The 19339-nt window shown below is 48.7% G+C and overlaps 1 protein-coding gene across 1 annotated transcript in view; it reads left to right on the top strand.

The window, feature by feature from the left end:
• MTMR7 (myotubularin related protein 7) overlaps nt 1-19339 on the top strand; it is a 77549-nt gene that overhangs the window by 29135 nt on the left and 29075 nt on the right. The window contains exons 4-6 of the mRNA XM_028526546.2: nt 2352-2509; nt 9171-9299; nt 12966-13100. Coding sequence (XP_028382347.1) covers nt 2352-2509; nt 9171-9299; nt 12966-13100 — 422 coding nt within the window. The remainder of the gene's footprint in view (nt 1-2351; nt 2510-9170; nt 9300-12965; nt 13101-19339) is intronic.

Below are 19339 nucleotides of genomic sequence, written 5' to 3'. Positions count from 1 at the left end.
AGTGGAAGACCCTTCTAATGTCTCCCAATTCAAGAGTGACCTTCTTTATGCCTGTTACAAATGGTTCTTGCTTTAATTTATGTCCAGTCTCGTTGCCTCTTCCCAGTGACCACCAGCAGGAGCCCATGCATAGAAAACTCCCAGTAGCCAGGTTATATTTCTTCTTCTTCTACCGTTAAACCCATTTGTAAAGATTTAACCAAGGGAACTTAACTTCCGTTATTACTCCGTATTCGTGAGCTCTCCTCTCATTCATGGAACTGAAGCTTTCTCAAGAGATTCTTTTGGCATCTTAGACAAATTGCATTTGCGGTTAACAGGATGCTGTCGGAAGCCTGACTCGTGAAAATGGTACATAGAGCTGGAAAAGATGTGTCGGCGTGAAGACAGCTGTTCCCAGAACAGCATCTCACAGCATCTCAGTCTCGCATGCGGTCTGCCCACTAGCAGAGGGTACAAGGAACGCTTCTTACCGAAGGTGTCTGCTTGGTGTGTGTGTGTGCACGTGCCTGTGTGTGTGCATGTGTTCTCTTCTGCTGAAATCACCGGTATTCCAAATTTTGACGTTTAGAAATATGGCATTAGGAGAGAATGAAATGGAATGTAGCTTATCTCACTGATACACCTCAGTCTTTGAACTTCATTTCTACAAAAAAAAAGTGCGTGTCTGATGAAAAAGTTCGGTATCACAGATGTGATCCTTATCTTCTTCTCCCCTGTCAATGCGCTGTCTCAGTAGCAATCGCACTGCCCTGGAAACGGAGCTTTGGTCTCTGGCTGCCTGCGTGCTACTGCAGCTTCTCCACAGGGTCCCCAAGGTGCAGGGCCTCCAGGAGCATTAAACTGTCCACGCTGATGCTTCGGCAGATCAAGGAATAAATGCGGGACCCGAGAAAACTGAGAGGACAAAGAAATCTATTGGAGAAAAACAGGAGGAGTCAGGATATGGAGCGAGGAGAGAAGAGATGCAAAAGTGGCCCGTCTGGGCGGATGAGAGCAGGCTCTGCCTTGGAGGAGCAGTGTGTGGGGCATTAGGGACGTGTACTGAACAGCCAGGCCACCTCGTTTACATCCAGACTCCCCGGGGACTTGCTGAGTGACCCTGGAACATTCCTCAACCACCCTGTGCCTCAGGTTTCTGCCTATCCAACGAGGCCCTTCATGGTGCCTGCTGGATGGGTTAAGACATTTAATTAGCACAAATATAGGCTGAAACAAGGGTTTGGCGAGCTATCGGCCATGATTTACAGTCGCCAGAAGGGCTTAGATGTACACCGTCCAGGAGGGTAGCCACTGGCCGTCCGCAGCTGTTGGAGCGTGAGGTGGGGCGAGTGTGAACTAAGATGAGCTGGTAAGAGTGAAAGGCAGGTGGAACTTCAAAGACAACACAAAAGAAAATATACGAAGTATCAATAAGTTTGATATTATGTACATGTTGAAATAATGTCTTGGATCTATTGGGTTAAATAAATTAGTAAAATAAATTTCATTGTTTCTTATTAGTTTTTTATGGTGGCTACAAGGCCGTTGTAAATGGCAGGCACGCTTGCTTATATTTCTGTGGACAGACAGCCCCAGACTAGATGCTGCCTGCAACACAGAAAACCAGGAGCCAGGGAACCAAATCCCAGATCTTATTGGCGAGGGTGGGGTTGTGCATCCGGCCTCACGGGCATCACAGGCAAAGATATCCTGGCAGAACGGAGAGAAGACTTCCGCTCTGTATCCTTCAACTTCCCCCTCTTGACCAGGGTGCCACGCACTGGGGATTGTGTTTTTTTATGACTCCCATAAATACTGCAGGAGCAGCACAACTGTGACATTTATGTGGTCGTAAAAAGTTCAAATGTTTTCAGTGCAAACATATAAATATATTCTACAGATTTTTTTCAACTTTTTTTTTTTAATACTGTGAGCATCAAAATGTGGCTCGGGCCTGGGCTCCTGCCACCTCCCAGAGGCCTGACCAAACCCAGGCTCAGGAGTCATAAACTTGATGTCTGATGAATGCAAGCCTTCTTAATTCATATTTCTGCTTTAAATTTTGTGTGGTCTGGAAAATATATTTGCTTTCAAAAGCAACTTAGAAAAAAAGCACAAGATGGAGAAGACCTTGTTTCTAAAATGAAAGAAGCTCTTGCAAAGTTGAGTCTAGTTGTCCCCGGTCTTCCTGTCACAGCTGGGAGGAGGTGGGCGACCCCACCCACAGAGATGGGGTGCTCCTGGGTTCCCAGGGGCGAGGCGCTGGGCTGGCCTCTCCCTGTACTCCAGCCCGGACAGAGGTGCTTTGAAGAGATTTGGCTCTAGCTTTGGCTGAACTTGATTAAGCTTCACTCTCTCTTTTCTTGCAGTTAAATACGAAGAGTTATACTGCTTTTCCTTCAACCCCAAGCTGGATAAAGAAGAAAGAGAGCGAGGCTGGACGCTGATCGACCTGGGTGAAGAGTACAAGCGCATGGGCCTCCCTAATGACTATTGGCAGCTCAGTGATGTGAACAGAGACTACAGAGTGAGTGCAGGCATTTCACTTAGTGAAAGCCAGGTCCTTAATCCCAATGCAACCATGCTTTCACGTAGCTTAGCCTGACTCCCGCTTGACCTCCTTTAGTTCTTGTAGCTCCGTATAAATACAGATAGGCGGATTTCTATGTCCTTCTTGGTTGTTGCTGGCTGTAGTTCCTACCTGCTCCTAGAAGCAGAAGGTTTGAACAGGGGAACCTGGGAGACTGTCCCCTGCACACTTTCCCTCTAACGAGTGAGGGAATGGAAACACAGACAGGCCCAGGGCAGACCTCATGGCCGAGCTTTTGGCGGGCCAGCGGGCCAGGCCCTGTTCTCCCACCGAGTCTTTTTATAGCTCAGCGAGTGATTAGCGGGGAAGTCACAGGGACACTGATGGCAGTTTGGCACCAGCCCTGCTCTGTAGTGCCTGAACTCTTGATTGGTACACAAGGTCCCCGAGTGGCTTCCCCAGGGAGATGTGGAGACATGTGTCCACCCTCGCAGAAAGGAACATGGAGAGGAAGGGAAGCAGGGACGGCGGGGTTGACCCCACATTCTCTCCAATGGTGGGCTTGCAAGTCAGTGGTGGTCTCCCTGTTCACTTAAAAAATACCTTAAGCGATAAAAGTAATGTAAGAACATGGCGGAGAATTTGCAAAAGAAAAGAGAAAAAGGAAAACACGCCTACCATCCCCTTGCCTTAACATTCTTCTATGAAGTTTTAAATGTTCCTTCAAATGTTTCTCTCGTCTGCATAATTTAATACATTTTTATAGAAGTAATGTATTGCATTGTTTAAAATTGGAAAATGTAGAGGAAAGGAACCATTTAAATATATATATATTTATATATTATATACTAAATATATATATTTAAATATAACAAAATGAAGCCATATTATAGACTGTATTATTCTGCCAATAATATATTTTACACTGTTTAAAACATTATGTAATATTATATTATATGACTATGTCAGTCTACCTGTTTGCAATTTTTAGACATTTAGATTATTATTTATTATTATTTTAAATAACATAGTAAGAACATTCTGATAACTATACCTTTACCATTTTGAAAGACAGCTTCCTACAGGTAGAATTTCTAGGTCAAATGGTTTAAAGAAACTTCGGGGCATATTGCCAAGAGCACCGTGGCAAGGTTGTAACAGGTTACATGAGCTCTCGGCAGTTGTGTACGAAAATGCTTGACAGCTTGATAGTGAGACAAGGGATTTCTCACTTAGTTTTAACATGAATGTTTTGATTTTTTTGATTTGTAGCCTTATATGTGCCAATTGACCATTTATATCTTATCTCCTGTGGATCGACCGTTTCCAGTCATGTATTTTGAATCTTGATTATTTCCTTCATCCGCCCACAGGAGTTTTCTCCATTGCTCCACAGTATGCATGCCAGTCAGCTAAAAGACCATGTAGCATTTTAGGATTTTAGGAAATGAATGTCCCATAATATACTTAAGTGTTCCCAGTCGTTAGACATTTAGATGACTCATGTGGTATAACCACGTGAGTTTATGAACTGATCCCCTGGTTGAATTTGAAAGCACGCCAGGCCGTTTGCTGTGAGACGGGTCTCGGGGTGGCTTCGCTTGCGCCCCCTTCATTCCTAGCCCGGCTGCGCTTGTGTCTCTTGGCTATTCGCCTTGACTCTCCTGTGACCGGCCTGTTCACATTTTTGACCCCTTTTTTCTAGAAGGTTATCTTTTTCTTATGGATTTGTAGAAGGTCCTGATAAATTCTAGAGAATAGCCTGTTACCACGTATGGCTGTTGCAAGTATCTCTTCTGACAAGAGATTTCTGTCTTGTTCCTAGGAGGTCTTTTGATTGTCAGAAGGTTTTTTTTTAAGATTTTATTATCTTTAGAGAGAGGGGTAGGGAGGGAGAAATAGAGGGGGATAAACATCAATGTGTGAGAGAAACATGGATCAGTTGCCTCTTGCACACCCCCAACCGGGGACCTGGACTGCGACCCAGGCCAGTGCCTGGTGACCTGCCTACAGGACAGCAGCTGACCCACTGAGCCATGCTGGTCAGGGCCGATGGTCAGGAGTTTTGCACTGTCTATCTTTTCTATTTTGTTCACGTTTTAGTATATTGTCTTTAAAAAAATGTCTGGTGTTTTTGCTAACAGTACAATTTGACACTAAAATTTCAATCATTACCTTTTTATTAATTATGGGTGTTAGAGTTTTATAATAAATCTTACTGGTCAGGTTCTTCTACGTTATTCTGAGTATCTCGAATTGATAGATTAGTTGGGATACAGTGAATGCTTCCATGACACTGAGTTTTCTTCACAGTTATAGTAAAGTCTAACAACCATAACCTTACACGTAAGTAGACATTTGGGGCCTTCTCAATCAGTGTAAAGTATCTGGTTAGTGTAACCAGATAGTTGGTTCTCACGCTGAAGCCAAACTCTGCAGTGAATTTTTAGCCTTACAATGACAGGAAGGAAAACCCGAGGTTAGCAAAGAAAATAGGAACTGAATGTCCTTATTTTTTTTAATATGACACACCCCTTGGGTAAGGAAGAAAATTTTGTGGAATAATATTTTCTTGGGAACACAGGTTCTCCCTATTCTCAAATGAGATTTTCTCCTCCTGGAACTAGACCACGAACATGACTCACATTTAGTCACTGAAGCTCCACACGGTGGAGGTTGCAAAACATGAGTTACTTGGCATTTCTTTTCCAAAGTAATGCCTGGCGAACCCGAGCTAACAATGCACAAATTGTGTTGGAACAGAAAAGGTGAAAACCCAGGGAATTTTCTGATTATACAACTGTCATTGAAGTAGGGAAAAAGATGATGTGCCCTTATTTACAACCAATTTAGAAATAGTTTTAAAAGTTGGTTCTTTCAGAAAGCTTTGACTAATTCTCCGTTCGGCAGGTTATGACTTTGGCTTTAAACCTCGTGGTTGAGACGGTGTTTACTTTTTTCTTCCTTCTTTTACAAGAGTCAGTTCTTCCTTCTCACGAGTTCTTTGAGGTGAGAGGAGCTGGCGGAGTCCTCTGATGGAGAGGGAGCTCTTGTCCGTGGTGGGGAAGACACCACAGAGTTCAAACACAGGTTCCAGAGCCCGTTCTGCCATTTCCTGTTCCTCATCACCTTCATGATCGTTGCTAGTGACCCTGTTTATAAGACATGTGAACGGTAGTCTAACTGTCTCTGGTAGGATTTTCTTCTGAACCCAACTCCTGAAGTTGTCTTTGTTTAAGTAACGCAACTGACATTCATTGCTAGGTTAACATTTTAATCGATTTTCCTTGGAATAAAATTGAAAGTGTAATCCAAGCCAGCAATTTTTACAAATCTTGTTTATTTTAGTTCTCTACAGCTATATTTTATGTGTTATATCCGATTTTATTTGTATGTAAATCATTTTTATGCTGCTCTACTCTCCTCCATCTCCCCATCACATCACAATTTCCTTGAAATAAATTTTCCGTTCTACATGATGAAGAAGAAAGTTATCTCTGTAGATACATCGCAGCTCCTGACAACCAGCTCTTAGCTCAAAGGGTTCCGTTGAGTGATTGGTCCTCAGCAAACACGGAGATCTGATTAAGATGCCTCGGATGGCATCTCAGATGGCTCTTGCGGTGCAATGGGAAATACATTTACTACACGATCAGGCCTTGAGGTCAACAACTCTTGTATTTCTTACCGTCCTAGCACCTACCATAATGCCTGGCACATAATAAGTATTCGGTAAAACTTGTTATGTGAGTGAAAGAATTACCAAAAAGGATTCATCTTGGCGAGGTCAACCAAGACACGCAGGCATTCCAGGCAGACTAAATAACTAAGTGGAGGACAATGAAGCTTGCTTTCGTACTAATAAAAATACACAGAAAGAAAGCATTTTACCTTAATGTACTTTCATCGCTAAGGCAGTCTGTGTAAAGAAAATTCCAAACAAAAGCATTTTCCACTTGTCTGCATGTCTCATATTCCCTCCTAATTTTTGTGTGTGATTTTCCAACCCAGACGAAATTTGGGGAGCTGCACTGTCATTTCACAAGTTGGTGGCATAAATTGTACTGTGCTGTTCATTCTTCACGGTCAGAATTTTGACTATAACTGTGTGAGCTTGTTGCCAAAATGACGACGGTAGTCACTGTTATCCAGCTTGTTATTTTCATTTCCATTTGCAAGCACTACCTACTTTCATGACAGCAAGATGAATTTGCTTTTTTCCAGCTTAGTTAGGAAGCTGTATCTCGAAACCCGACTTTGCTGGCACCACGAGTCTGACTTTTTTCCAAAGGTGTTTCAGCCTGTTAGAGCTTCCCATGCAAATGCTTATCCAAGTGCCACGTGTTCAAACTCTGGCCCTTGGAGTCTTTTCCCCTAGCCTCAGGGCCCTGGGGAAGCAGGAATCCCTGGTGTTGTTGCATTCCTGGAGGCGAGGCCATGAAGCCGGTGCGAGGCTGACCGCTGTCGTCAGGCCTTGGGCTGTTGCACTCTTGGTCCTTGCACCTGCAGACCTCAAAGGTCTTCCTTTCCCCACTCTGTGGAGAGAGGGAGCCCAGGAACTATTAGACCCTGAGTGGGTAGACACCGATCGGGTCCCTAAGTAGGGCAGGGCTGAGAGTATCAAGGGGAGTGGCCTCTGGGTGGTCTACCTTGTCTCTTCGTGCCACCCCAGAAATGGCCCTCATAAGGGCTATGGCCTGGGCCAAGCTAAGCATTTCTTGGCCTTGGGGAGCCATTAGAGGACCTGGCAGAAGCTCCAGAGTTCCCAGCTCACCTCTTGCTCTTCAGAAAGGCTGTGTGTAATAAGCATGTTGCGGCATCTCTCTGATTACTTCCTTACTTTTATTTCACTTAACCATAAATAACTGCGATTCCTTAGTGTTGTAAGGAAGAAGGTAGGTAATCCCCAACTTACTGAAAACCTACCCATTTCCTTTTTTAAACTGTTATTTTAAGAAAATGTTATTCGTCTGATGGAATGACTACATGTCTCTTGAACCTCAGATAAGCAGGTGTGGTCCGTGTAGTAAAGTCCTCGCTGACCGGCTCAAGGAGGGGCCCACACCAGCGCATGGAGAAGGGAGCCTGGTGTCTTGTGGCCGGGTTTCCAGTAAAAGCTCTCTGGGCCCAAGTGGGCGGGGCCATTTGTTTTTGGAAGGGGATTTTCCTCCACATCTTCAGTGCCAGAGCCCATGGCGAAGTCTGGTCATCTTCCCTAAAATGTCTTTGACCAAATGTTGAAATAATGCTTCAGGTTCTTTTAGTTTGTTCTGCTCAATGTTGTTTGCTAATCTGGCGACAGAGACAGTGTGGGCAGGAAAGGCCAGGCAGCACCACGGACCGAGGTATGAGCTCTGCAGGCGAGGACCTCACTTGGCAGCAGGGGGTGGGGAGGGGGCAGTTTTAGTCCCTTCAGTCCCATCTTTCCAGATTGGAAGTGGGGACGGGGCAAGTGATGAGGGCCGGGGACATGCAGATAAAATATTATTTACCCCCCCCACCTTTGCTATACTTGCTCAAGGACTCCTCTTGAAACACCCTAGAAGATGCTTGACTTCCAGGAAATATCCAGTTGCCTTGGGGAAGCCCAGGGACGAGCCCACTAAGGCATCTTCGCATTGCAGAAAGACTGGCTGGCCGACCTCAGAGCAAAATATGTGCCTGCGGCAAATCAGCTGCCGTTGCTGCTGCTGTTGCTGCTGCCACCGCTAACACTTCCATCAGACCTGAAGGATTACGGAGTCCTTTCTCATGGGTGTTACCTGATGTGGTCCTTACACCAACTCTGTGGGATAACATTTCTGTTCCTTGTCAGCTTCAGAGATCAGCAAACCAGAACGTTCAGTGTGGTGTGACTTCCTGAAGGTCATGAATTTGGCACGTCAGGGCCAGATTCTAAATGGCTGATGTCCGACTAAACTGCAAGGTCATTTGAAGATGCCAGTTGTTGCTTTGGGAGTCACTGTCAGGGCTGCATGGAGAAAGCAAATCATTTTCTACCGCTTATAAAATCGACACATAAGAAACAAAACTAAAGCTGTTACACTGTGCGGTAGGAGTTCAGAGCCAGCATTTCACAAGAGCTGGAAGCTCAGAGGGCAGGCTTTCGGAAGGAGGAGGAACGGGGTTGGTTGGCCCTTGCAGAACGGATGACATTTGGGGAGGTCGAGGGAAGGAGGACCCAGGGAGGGCTCAGAGGCAGGGCTGCACGGTGTGTAAGCCAGGGCCAGACAGGGGACCTGGGGACTTCACTGCTGGCACTTGCATCTTAGGAAGCTGTCTCCCAGAGTTAGGCTATCTTTCATTCCAAACAGGCAGCTAAAGTTTTCTCAGCTGCCAGGATGCAGAATTTCAAATTGTCCCTTTTTGATGAAAGAACTCATGTGTCACTGTCTCGCCTCCCACGAGGAGCCTGTGGAAGGGACAGTGCAGGAGGCAGGATGCTGACTCGTAGCTCCCTCCCTTCACTCTGATTTCCCAGAATCAGCAGCCCTTCCTTCCTTCGAAGTGGCTGTGGGTTTCCTCAAAACAGCCTCCTTGTAACTTGGTTAAGAAAACGTAAACGCACAGCCTATGAGTCTGGTGCACAAAACTGCTGGTGGCCGTTCGCACAGCCTCACTGGATTGCCTAAAAACCCTTTTGTATTTTCTGCGGCAGCTCTGTGATTCTTACCCTACCGAACTGTATGTTCCGAGACCGGCCACGGCACACATCATCGTGGGGAGTTCCAAATTCCGGAGCAGACGGCGGTTTCCTGCCCTCTCCTACTACTACAAAGAGAACCACGTAAGTCCCGAGGCATGCTTTTGTTCCGGGCGTTGCTCTCCGGGCGTTATCAGCAGCAGACATTCCTAGCGGCCTTCTGCCGGGCGCGTGTGCGGGCATGCTCCTCGGAGGCCTGCGGATGTGGCCGTGTATGCTAGGAAGCAGCGCAGCCTCGCTGGAACCTTCTTCGCCTGTGGCAAAGTTGACCTTCCGTGGTGACCTGATAGTAAAGGGAGGGGGCCGAGTGGGAAACTACCTAAACTTGATCATCCCAGGGAGCCCTGGGGAGGCGCTGTGCTTGTTCCCACAGATCCTTGGTGGCCCCGATTTTTGCAAAGCTATGCCCCCCATCCATGGAACCACCTTCTTTTTTTTAATGGCACACTTTTGGAGTATCCTCCGCATAAGAAATCTTTGTTTTGGGAGAGTGGGTTCATTTTTTAAATATTATTTGTGAATGCTAGAATTCGGTTTGCCTGCCACTAACCAAGGAACAGTGGCCAAAACAGGGTAGAACTTGACTCTTTCGCACATAAAGCTCCACAGGTGGGCAGTCTGGGCCTGGCGTCCTGGTCTCTACCACTCACCCGTCCGGACCTGAACCCCTGGCCACTGTCTCCTCGGCTACCCTGGGGTTGGATGAGGGCATCATGTGGCCTAAGGGACGAGTTTAGTCCCAGCTGTCACCTCCACGTGGCGCACTCACAACTTCCTGGGGACAGTTTCTGAAACTGTCACCCTACACTTCTGCTCTCATCTGTTGATCGGAACTGCACAGGACGGGTGAGAGAATACGGTTTTATGGGTAACCATGTGGACAGCTAAGACCTGTGGTTCCATCTCTGGAGGAGGAGGAAACAAACTTGGGAAGACAAGAGTAGTCTTTGCCACCTGCTTCAGAAGCTGTTTGACCTCAGGCAGATGCGGAAGTTTGGTTCTTCGCCTAGACAATGCAGGTCTGGATTCAAAACCGAGGCTGCGCACAGTGGCGGCAGGCACGTGAGTGTGCACGGCACACACGCACGCACCGGTGAACCAGGCAGGAGTAGGGCAGGGTCTGTGCCAGATTCTCAAAAGAGGCTTCCGAGGTGCTTCCAGCGATGCTGGAGGGAGCGGCAGCCTTCTGTGTTGCTTTCTTAAAAGGCAAATACTCACTTAGCTTTATAAGTGCTGTTGCTCGAAAGGCTATAAATTGTCTTATTTTTAGTTACTCTCACTGCTCTGACATGGTCTAAAGGAGGCAAGCATTTTATTAATGTTTGTATTATTTGACTCCAACTATATTTCAACCTACCCAGACCAGGAGCAATGGTGCAGGCAAAGGAAGGTGTAAATCTCCTTAAACAAAAATTAAAACAACATAAACCCCTGATGGAATGAATAAGGAATGTCATGATGCTGTACTGGAAACTAGGATGCCAGCAGCATTCCCCCTTTTTGCAGCTCCCATTGATAAAGAAGTAAGAGAGAGGCACCTCTTGTTCTTCTGTTGTGAAGAGGTAGGGATGTGCTGGGTATTTAAAGAGTGAGCACAGTGCCTGTCCTGCTTGTTTTTTTTTTCTGTCTCAGTATTCTCGAGAAAGGGTTTTCTGTCTTCCTCTGTGAGGATCATGAAGAGGGAGTGCGTCACGTCTCAGAATAGGATGGAGGTTCAGCGGTGAGCCCTCAGAGCCCCGATTCTTTGTCGTGCGCCTCGGGCCCCCGTGGCTCCAACGAGGCCCTGTGTGCTAGTCTTTGTATGGTCTTCTTTTGATGTCCAGGCCTGGAAATGAACTCCTTCAGTTCTCACTTAAAACAGTTGAATTTCCTGGCTGGCGTAGCTCAGTGGATTGAGCTCAGGCTGAGAACCAAAGTGTCGCAGGTTTGATTCCCAGTCAGGGTACATGTCTGGGTTGCAGGCCATGACCCCCAAGCAACCACATATTGATATTTCTCTCTCTCTCTTTCTCCCTCCCTTCCTTCTCTAAAAATAAATAAATAAAATCTTAAAAAAAAAAACCAGTTGAATTCCTGTCTTTCAACCACTGAAGGCAGATGGTACTTCAAGTTCCAGCCCTTCTCACAAGGTGTAAAGCAGAGAGGTGTGTCTAACTAAGCCCGGGTACCCAGGCAAACACTTATTGTGCACACGTGCCCCCCTCCCCATTCTGACCCCTCTAGAGGTGAGAAGAAACAGGTCCCCAGACCAAGCACCATGGGAGCCACGTGTGGGGACTCGCTTTCCATCCAAGGGACGTAGCTTGCCTCTTGTGCCCCAACCCCCTTTGGTCCCTACCCTCTGTTCACCTTTCTCCTGGCCCGCCCTCAAGCTGGCTGTCCTCTCATCCAGGTTCAGGCCCTCGAGTCTCTTTCCCCTTGTCATGGGCAGTTGGGCTTTTGCTGCCAACGACTCCAGGAATTAAACAAGCCTGGGGCAAGTCTGCTGGCTGGCCCTTCGCTTCCTTCCCACTCTCCCCTGCACTGCCCCCCTGCACCCCGCCCCTGGCTGCAGCTCGGAGTTCCTGGAGCCACCCCCGCCACCTCCCCTCTCCGTTACAGAGTGGCACCCGCACCCGCAGACAGCGGCCCAGCTAGAGCTACGTGACCAGCTGTTCTGTGCTGCTCGGCCCTGCCGCAAGATCCTCAGCCGAAGGATGGTCTAGTTCGGGGGCAACATCCCCGCCTTCTCCCACGCAGAGTGCCAAAGCTCACCTCTTTATGGAGGAACTGAAACCCTACCTAACGTGCCCTGAATCGAGCTTTGGGGACAGTTAAGCTGTGCTTGGACTCGGAGCCGGGATACCTTTTTCCTGGAGAGAGCCCTGCAGTGCAGGCACCCTGCGCAGGCTCTGCCAGGACCGACTTCAGCGAGAGCGCCCCCTGCTGAGCCTGACGGAGCCAGAGGTCTCTCTTCCTCCCGCTCACAGTCCGTCACCGCCTCCACCCTCCTGCACACAGGCCCACGGGCTCAGTGCAGACTCTTTGACCCCTTCCTCTATGGATTGCACTTGACGATGTGAGTGCAATCTAAACATTACAATAAAATCTAGATCCATAAAAGGTACTTTGCCCCAAAGCATATATTTTTTTTAGCTGTGAGGTTGTATCTATACTTGCCTACTGAAAACCAGGGCAAACGTTCCTGCTACTGGGTGTATTGTCTAACGACGCCAGGTACTCGTGGAACTGCGGAGCAGGGACGAGCTGGACGGGGAGCAGGCTGAGTCCGAGGAGCCCCCTGCCTCTCACAGTCTTGGGTCAGCTGAGGCTGTACCCACCGTGCCTCCGTGCCAGTGGGAAGTTCCTCACTTAGGGTTAGAACTGGTTCGGGGCGTTTGTGACGTTTGTAAACGGCCTAGTAAAAACTGATGGAAAGCACTCGAAAGTGCTTTGTACTCATCTTGCCATTAGTACTGTGCTGTACATTTTAGGAACAGAGGTATTTGTTTTACGTTTCTCCCCTCAGCAGGAAAGTGAATGGACACCAGTGGAAAGGAAAGTAGGTTATTTAAATGGCTTTAAACATCCTGATGTGGGGCCGACCCAAAGATTCCGATTTCTCACACAGAAACCGTTTGCCCTGCCTGCCCACGGAGAGGGCGCGCACGCACCAAGGGGCCCCCTGTTGTGCGGCCAGCCTAGCGGGTCCTGCCAGGTCCGGTTGCACGGTTGTCTGACGCTGCGGTGTCGCCCCGCCTCTCCCCGCAGGCCTCCATCTGCCGGAGCAGCCAGCCCCTGTCCGGCTTCAGTGCCCGGTGCCTGGAGGACGAGCAGATGCTCCAGGCCATCAGGAAAGCCAACCCAGGGAGCGACTTCATTTACGTGGTTGACACCCGGCCTAAAGTAAGTGTGGCCTCCGCTCTGTTCTGACGCACGCACACACGCCTTTGCAGCTCCGAGTCCGGAGTCCGCCGAGTCGGGAGTCCGGCGGGCTAGAGGGCTCGACTGCGGAGGGGCCCTTGCCCTGTGCACAGTCAGCGCCTGGCCACGCTGCGGGGCTGCTGCCTGGGCCACCGGAGCTCCCCGGCTCCTGGCACCCGGGGACTGGGGACACCGTGCAAAACGTGTGTCATTTAGTTTTAGAGATGGCTCTCCTGAATATGCCACATTACTTTTGGTGTGTTTCTAAAATGACCTTTTCTCCGACAATAGGAAATGTACTGCGGACCTCCTGCGGTTCACTTTGGTGAGGTGTTCGGCTGTAGGATTGCCAATTCAACTTGCAAATGCTCTTTTGTCTCTGAAAGATTTATAAAATGTAATGTGAGGTTTGGAGAAGCCACAAAATAATATGTATTACTATTGTGTTTACGTAAAAAGGAGACAAAGACAAAACTACAGATATGTAAAAGTTTCTGTTGAAGTAGAAAAACACCCAGAAGGATAAACACCAACCTATTAAAATGTCATGGAGAAGGGAGGTTTTGGGGAGATGGAGAACTTTCTATTTGTCTCTCATTTGAAAATATTATTTTATAATTATGCCGGTGTTCATATTTCACCATTTAATAAAACAACAAATAGGAAGTAATAGATCTAGTCCTCAAGGGGTGAGCCAAACCCATCCACACTTACCTCCCACTCAGCTTTATGTGTTAACCCTAGTTAGCATTGGGCCCAGTATAATTTCCAGCCTCACTCCTTAGACCCATGTTTTTTAAGCCAGTCAACAATGGAGCCCTCAGAGGGACCTGCCGTGAATACTTGGAAACAGAAGTCACATACGAGTGCAAGGAATGAATCTACAGATCGAAGTGGCCTTTAATGCACATATTCGGCATCGTCATTTGTTGCCAACAATGCAAACACCCAGGCCCCGTGACCAATGAGAGAGAGACACACGCAGCCATGTCTCCAGACGGGTGTGGAGCGGTGTTCACCATGTACTGTTGAGCAACAAGCGTGAGAAACGGGAGAACGTGTGTAATGTAATCCCACCTAATCCCACCTACGTAGCAGTTATATTAGAAAAACCACGCGCTGAGAACAAATGGAGGGTGTATATACTCACCTTGGAGTAGTGGTTTCCCCATGGGGTGAAGGGAGGATTGTAAGAAGCCTTTACTTTATGAACTGCGGTGTGAGCACGTTTGCCATAAAAAGGTTGAAAGAGCCCAAGGCCTTAAATGTTAAACACAGTCCCCATGACTCAGCAGTTCCACTCCCGACTCAGGAGAAATGAAAACGCGTGCCCGCACAAAAACGTGCGTGCGAGTATGTGGTCATGATTAACGATGGCCCCAAAGCAGAGACCATCGAATGTTCATCAAGTGCGAACGGACTCAGGAAAGGTCGTCTAGCCATTCGATGCAATGTTATGTGGCCATGAGAAAGGAAGACGGACTGAAACGTGCTACAAGGTGGACGAGCCTTGAAAATGCCATCCCAAGGGAAGGAAGGCAGTCACAGCGGACACACAGTGTGTGAGTCCATTTCTATGAAGCATTCGGAACAGACACATCTGGGGTGACGGAAGGCAGATCGGTCGTTGCGCAGGGCCGGGAGGGGCACAGGACGAAACTGAGGGTGACGGCTCAAGGGTGGAGTGCTTCTTGTTGGGGTGATTAAGGTGTTCTAAAAGTAGGCTGTGCTGATGGTCGCACAACTCCGTGAATATGCCAGACACCACTGAGTGGGACCCTAAGTGGATGAGTTGTCTGTGGTGTGAATGACATGTCCGTGAAGCTCTTTTATAAAGGAACCTAAGTGTGTAAGACATGGGATTAGAACAGGCTAGAGGAAATATGACCAACAGCCCACAATTTAAAAGTACTCACTGATGTTAAGAATAGGTGATTACAGAGTCTGTACTCGTGGGCATTATGAAAAATTATGAGAACTGGATCGTGTCCCCTGTGCAGACGCTCAGACCCTGGTCCTTGGCGCTTCTCATGGCTTCCTCGAGTCTCCTGTCACCAAGTGTTGTGACGCATGGTCTGCATCATTAATTTGATGTTTTCCTGGTGAGAATCAGTGCCTCACCCATACCCTTGGCCTCCGAACAGTTCCTTCCGCTTCTGGTGGGAGTGCAGCTGAGGGACAGGTGTGGGTGGGGCCGTGAGGACGGTCGGGGATAAAACAGGTATTGCAGCCAGACCACCTTCCAGCAGGTTCTATGGAAAGTGTTCCTCCTTCCCAGTTAGGTCCTCCCAGCATGGCATGTAGGTACGAGCTTCAGGCGGGAACAGGACAGGTTCTCTGCTTGAAGATTTTCACCCCAAGAGGCCAGAAGCCCTGAATTTGACTGTTCTCTTTCAGTGTGTGCTTTTCTTGCTGGCTCATTGTGCTCTCACCGCTTCCCTCTCACCGTGGCCGCTTTCCCTCCTCTTCACTGTATTTTCCGTGAAAGTCAAGTGCAGCTGTTCTGAGAGACCTCCCGGGGCCCGCTTCTCAGACACCGATGCTGAGGACAAGCCAAGGGAAGAAAAGGAAGGGAGGCAGGGGCTTCGCTGAGTGCGGATGCCGCCCCCCCTCCTGTTTTCCCAGATTTAAATTAAGGCAAACAGACTCGCCTACTCATTTAAGGGCCGGCGAGCCAAGTGTGTACTATGTTATGTAAACCTTCTGGGAAATGTGGCAGCTGTCGAGCCAGGCATATGCCAGATTTAAAATAAATTAATCCAAAGGATAAGGTGGGGAGGGTATATTTAGCACTAAGTGTGTTTACCCTCAGCGATAAGAAGTTTCGTGCTGATCCATTAAAGAAAATTGGTGTCGCGTACGAATCGGCCCGAGCCTCATGTTTACCCTAAACACACACGCACACTTTGCGTGAGTGTGAAACTGTGTGCTGAGAGCTGTCATGCTTTGGAAGGTCCTGTCTGCTGACCTCGGCTCCGGGGTGCGCTCGGCTTCCTCGGTAGCCCGGAGACTGAGCCCATGTTTGTGACAGGTGGTGAGCAGCGGCCGAGGGGACAGTGCCCAGGTCTGCTCACTGTTTTCGTTAAGAAGAGAAAGGGTGAGGAGACAGCCAAAGGCCATTCTTGTCCTCTGAGCCAGACTCACCCCCAGATACTGCCTTGTTCAGATGAAAGCCTTCTGAACTGCTTGCTGACGTGAAAATCTGGGGGAGGGGGGGAGGGGTGGGCCAAGGCAGTGGGGGCCCTCAGCAGGTATTGAATCTCCATTCAACCAAGCCGAACCCTTGAGGTCATGTGTCACTTGAGGATTCGGTGCATTGGGAAGATATGAAACAGTGTTGATGCCATTGCATTGGTTGTGGATTGCAAAATGAGAGAGAATCCTTTTATCTCAACTTGGATCATGACTTTATCATGAATTTGTTCTGGGACTTTGCTGAGCTTGTAAAAATGCCAGGCACCTTCTCACTGAATTCTTATCATACTCTTGCACATTAGGAGTTGCTCTTACGGATAAGGTGTTAGACGTAGGAAGGCTCAATGATTCACCCAGGGTCACACCGTTCAAGGCGGACCCCAGGTTCGGACCCAGGCCTTGCTGACGTCAAAGCCGGGCTCCTTGTGTTTGGACACGGTGCTGTCTGTTGACAGAATCCTCCTGGGAAGCCCTGTGTCCACTGTCCGGCTCTGAGCACATACCCAGGGAAGCTGGAGGCTCAGAACTCGAAAACCAGACAGAAGCTCATCCCAACTCAGGCCAAGGCCAGAGGACGAGGGCCCTGAGCTGTGCTCTGACACCAGCACCCTGGGGGGAAGTGCGGAGCTGTAAGGAGAAGGGGTGAGGTAAGGCGGGCTCCTGCCTCAGCTAAAACTCAGCCCATGGCCTTTGCCCCTCCAAAGACAGCTCTGTGGTTACCGCTTCTCATTTCACTGCCTAAGCGATATTCCAGTTGTGTAATAGGAGGTCGCATGGGAAGTTTTCTCGTTTCTCTGGAATCAATAATGAGGTGGTTTCTAGCCACTGATCATGTGAGGGGGCGTCTAGGAGAATACGGTGTAGAGCTTGGGGTGCCCAAAGAGGAGAAGCTAGGACCCCAGAGGGGTGTGCAGCATGCTCGCTGATGGCCACCATGGCAGTGAGCAAGGGGAGGGGATTGGAGAGAGACGTCAGCAGAACACTTTGCTCTCCTCCTCGTCGGCAGGACGAGGATGGAGGGATTTCCTGGGGTCAGGTGGACCCCGAGGACGGAGGTAGGGCATGGGCCATCTTGCCGGTACCCCTCCCAGGAGGGCTTGCCCAGGGGAGGCTCACTGTGTACAACCCGCAGTACATGTGACTGTGGGTTGTATGCGGGGGAGGGAGGCTGAGGGGGTTGGAGGAGGCCCACATCGGTGTGGATCGCCTGTGTCAGTGAACTGTGGTGCACCTCCTGCCCCCAGGAGCCCTCAGAGGTTTGGCATTTGGACTCTAATGTCAGGGAGGGCAGGGGCGGTCAGGGAGTGTCAACTAGAAGAGCAGTCACTGCCCATGGAGAGAGAATCGCAGTCCTGTCCAGCTCGGCAAAGATAGACTGACCCCTTCTCTCATCCCTCCCCTCTAACGCCCCCTTTCCCGGGACAGAGAGCCTAGAAGAAAGAAGGAAAGGAGGAGCCCCTCACCCGTCCAAATGGCCTGTAATGAGGGAAAGATAATTTTGCAGCTTATGTGGGACTGGAATTTTAAATCGAACTGGATCAGGATTTCCTACCTGCGTCAAATTTGGAAGTGATTCATTCTGTTTAAGACCCCCTTAGGGGGCAGGAACGGAGAGTTTTGACTGGCACAGGTATGGACAGTAGTTGCAAGAAATAAAATCATCTTATACTTCCATGCTCACATTGCAATTTAAGGTTCTTCCGTTCAGCCATTATGGAGGGAGGGAGGGAAGAGGATGGTCACCTGACACCCTGTGCTAGGATGTGGCCCGACCCTCCTCCTGCCAAGGGCAACTGCGGTCTCATTTCCCAGCCTCATAAGCCCAGGTCCTGTTATTACTCAGGTAGAGAATGTCCCCTGCTGAAATTTGAGACTCCAAGACTAGGAGAGTGCCTAGGCTGACCTTTAGCTTGATATCAGGAGGATTGCTGGCTAAGTGTTTATGGTTTCGATATGTTTGATTGGTGTAGGGTTAGGGCAAGAATCCAACCCTATTTCTTACATTTTTAGACTATTCACCTCTCAACGTCATTGCATGATTCAGCTATTTATTTGGGGCTTAGCCAGTCAATAAAACTTCACGGAGTGCAGGGCCAGGTCAAGGATGTAAGCAAGGCTGACAAGCTCCCAGGGCAGCTTGCATCCTTGACCCCGTCCCGGTGGGCCCAATGCCTCATGGACATTAGCTCCCTTAGAATCCTTCGGTTGCTCTCCAGGGCTGAAGATAAAGTCTAAACGTCCCGAGGGGGCCTGTTTGCAGAGGTCTCTGAATATTTCGCAGCTGCTTCCCCTGCTGTTGCTGCCACGCTTGCACCTCCCACCCACTGTCACTGGTGGGTTCAGTGCCACCCACCTGCTGCTCCTTTGACTTGGCCCCCACCTTCTCTCGTCCCCACTGTTTGATCTGGAATACCCTGCCCTTTCTCGCCCTCCTTCCAGATACAGTCCGTCTCAGGTCCTCCTTCTTTCATGAACCGCCCCCACCCACCTGGCCAGCACACTGAATGGTATTCATTCGGTGCTTGTTGAGGAATGGGGAGGGTCCTTTTGTTTCATTTATGAGCTTTTCTAAACCCAAACGTGCTGAGTTTATCAAACCACAGAGCGATCTTCGGGCAGAAATAGGGCACTTTTTTCCAGTTCCACTTTTCATTTGTCTGTTGTGTTTCTTAAGCATAAATTGAAACTACTGTATGTAGTTATATCCATTGTTTTATCTATTTGGGGATTTTTAGGAGTTGGAGTCACTAGCCAATTTCCTTGGGTTACGAAACGAAGTTCCCAGCCAAAGGAACAGGGGACCAAATTGGATTGACTCATGGTGTTCTGTTACACAAGGGATGCTTTACCCGGATGTACACAGGGTCTGGCAGGAGTAAGCCTTGCTTGAGTGTGGTTGGCAGGTAATAGTGTGGGGGTAATAATTCATAGTTGTCATTTGAACACTTCATCCAAGATGGTGTGCTTGAGTGTGATATCGTCATGTTACAGGACTACATGTTTACACTTTTGTAGTAAAAAAATGG

Source organism: Phyllostomus discolor, chromosome 11 (assembly GCF_004126475.2).
Source record: "Phyllostomus discolor isolate MPI-MPIP mPhyDis1 chromosome 11, mPhyDis1.pri.v3, whole genome shotgun sequence".
In the NCBI taxonomy this organism is placed as follows: Eukaryota; Metazoa; Chordata; class Mammalia; order Chiroptera; family Phyllostomidae; genus Phyllostomus; species Phyllostomus discolor.
This window is presented reverse-complemented; position numbering and strand designations above follow the sequence as displayed.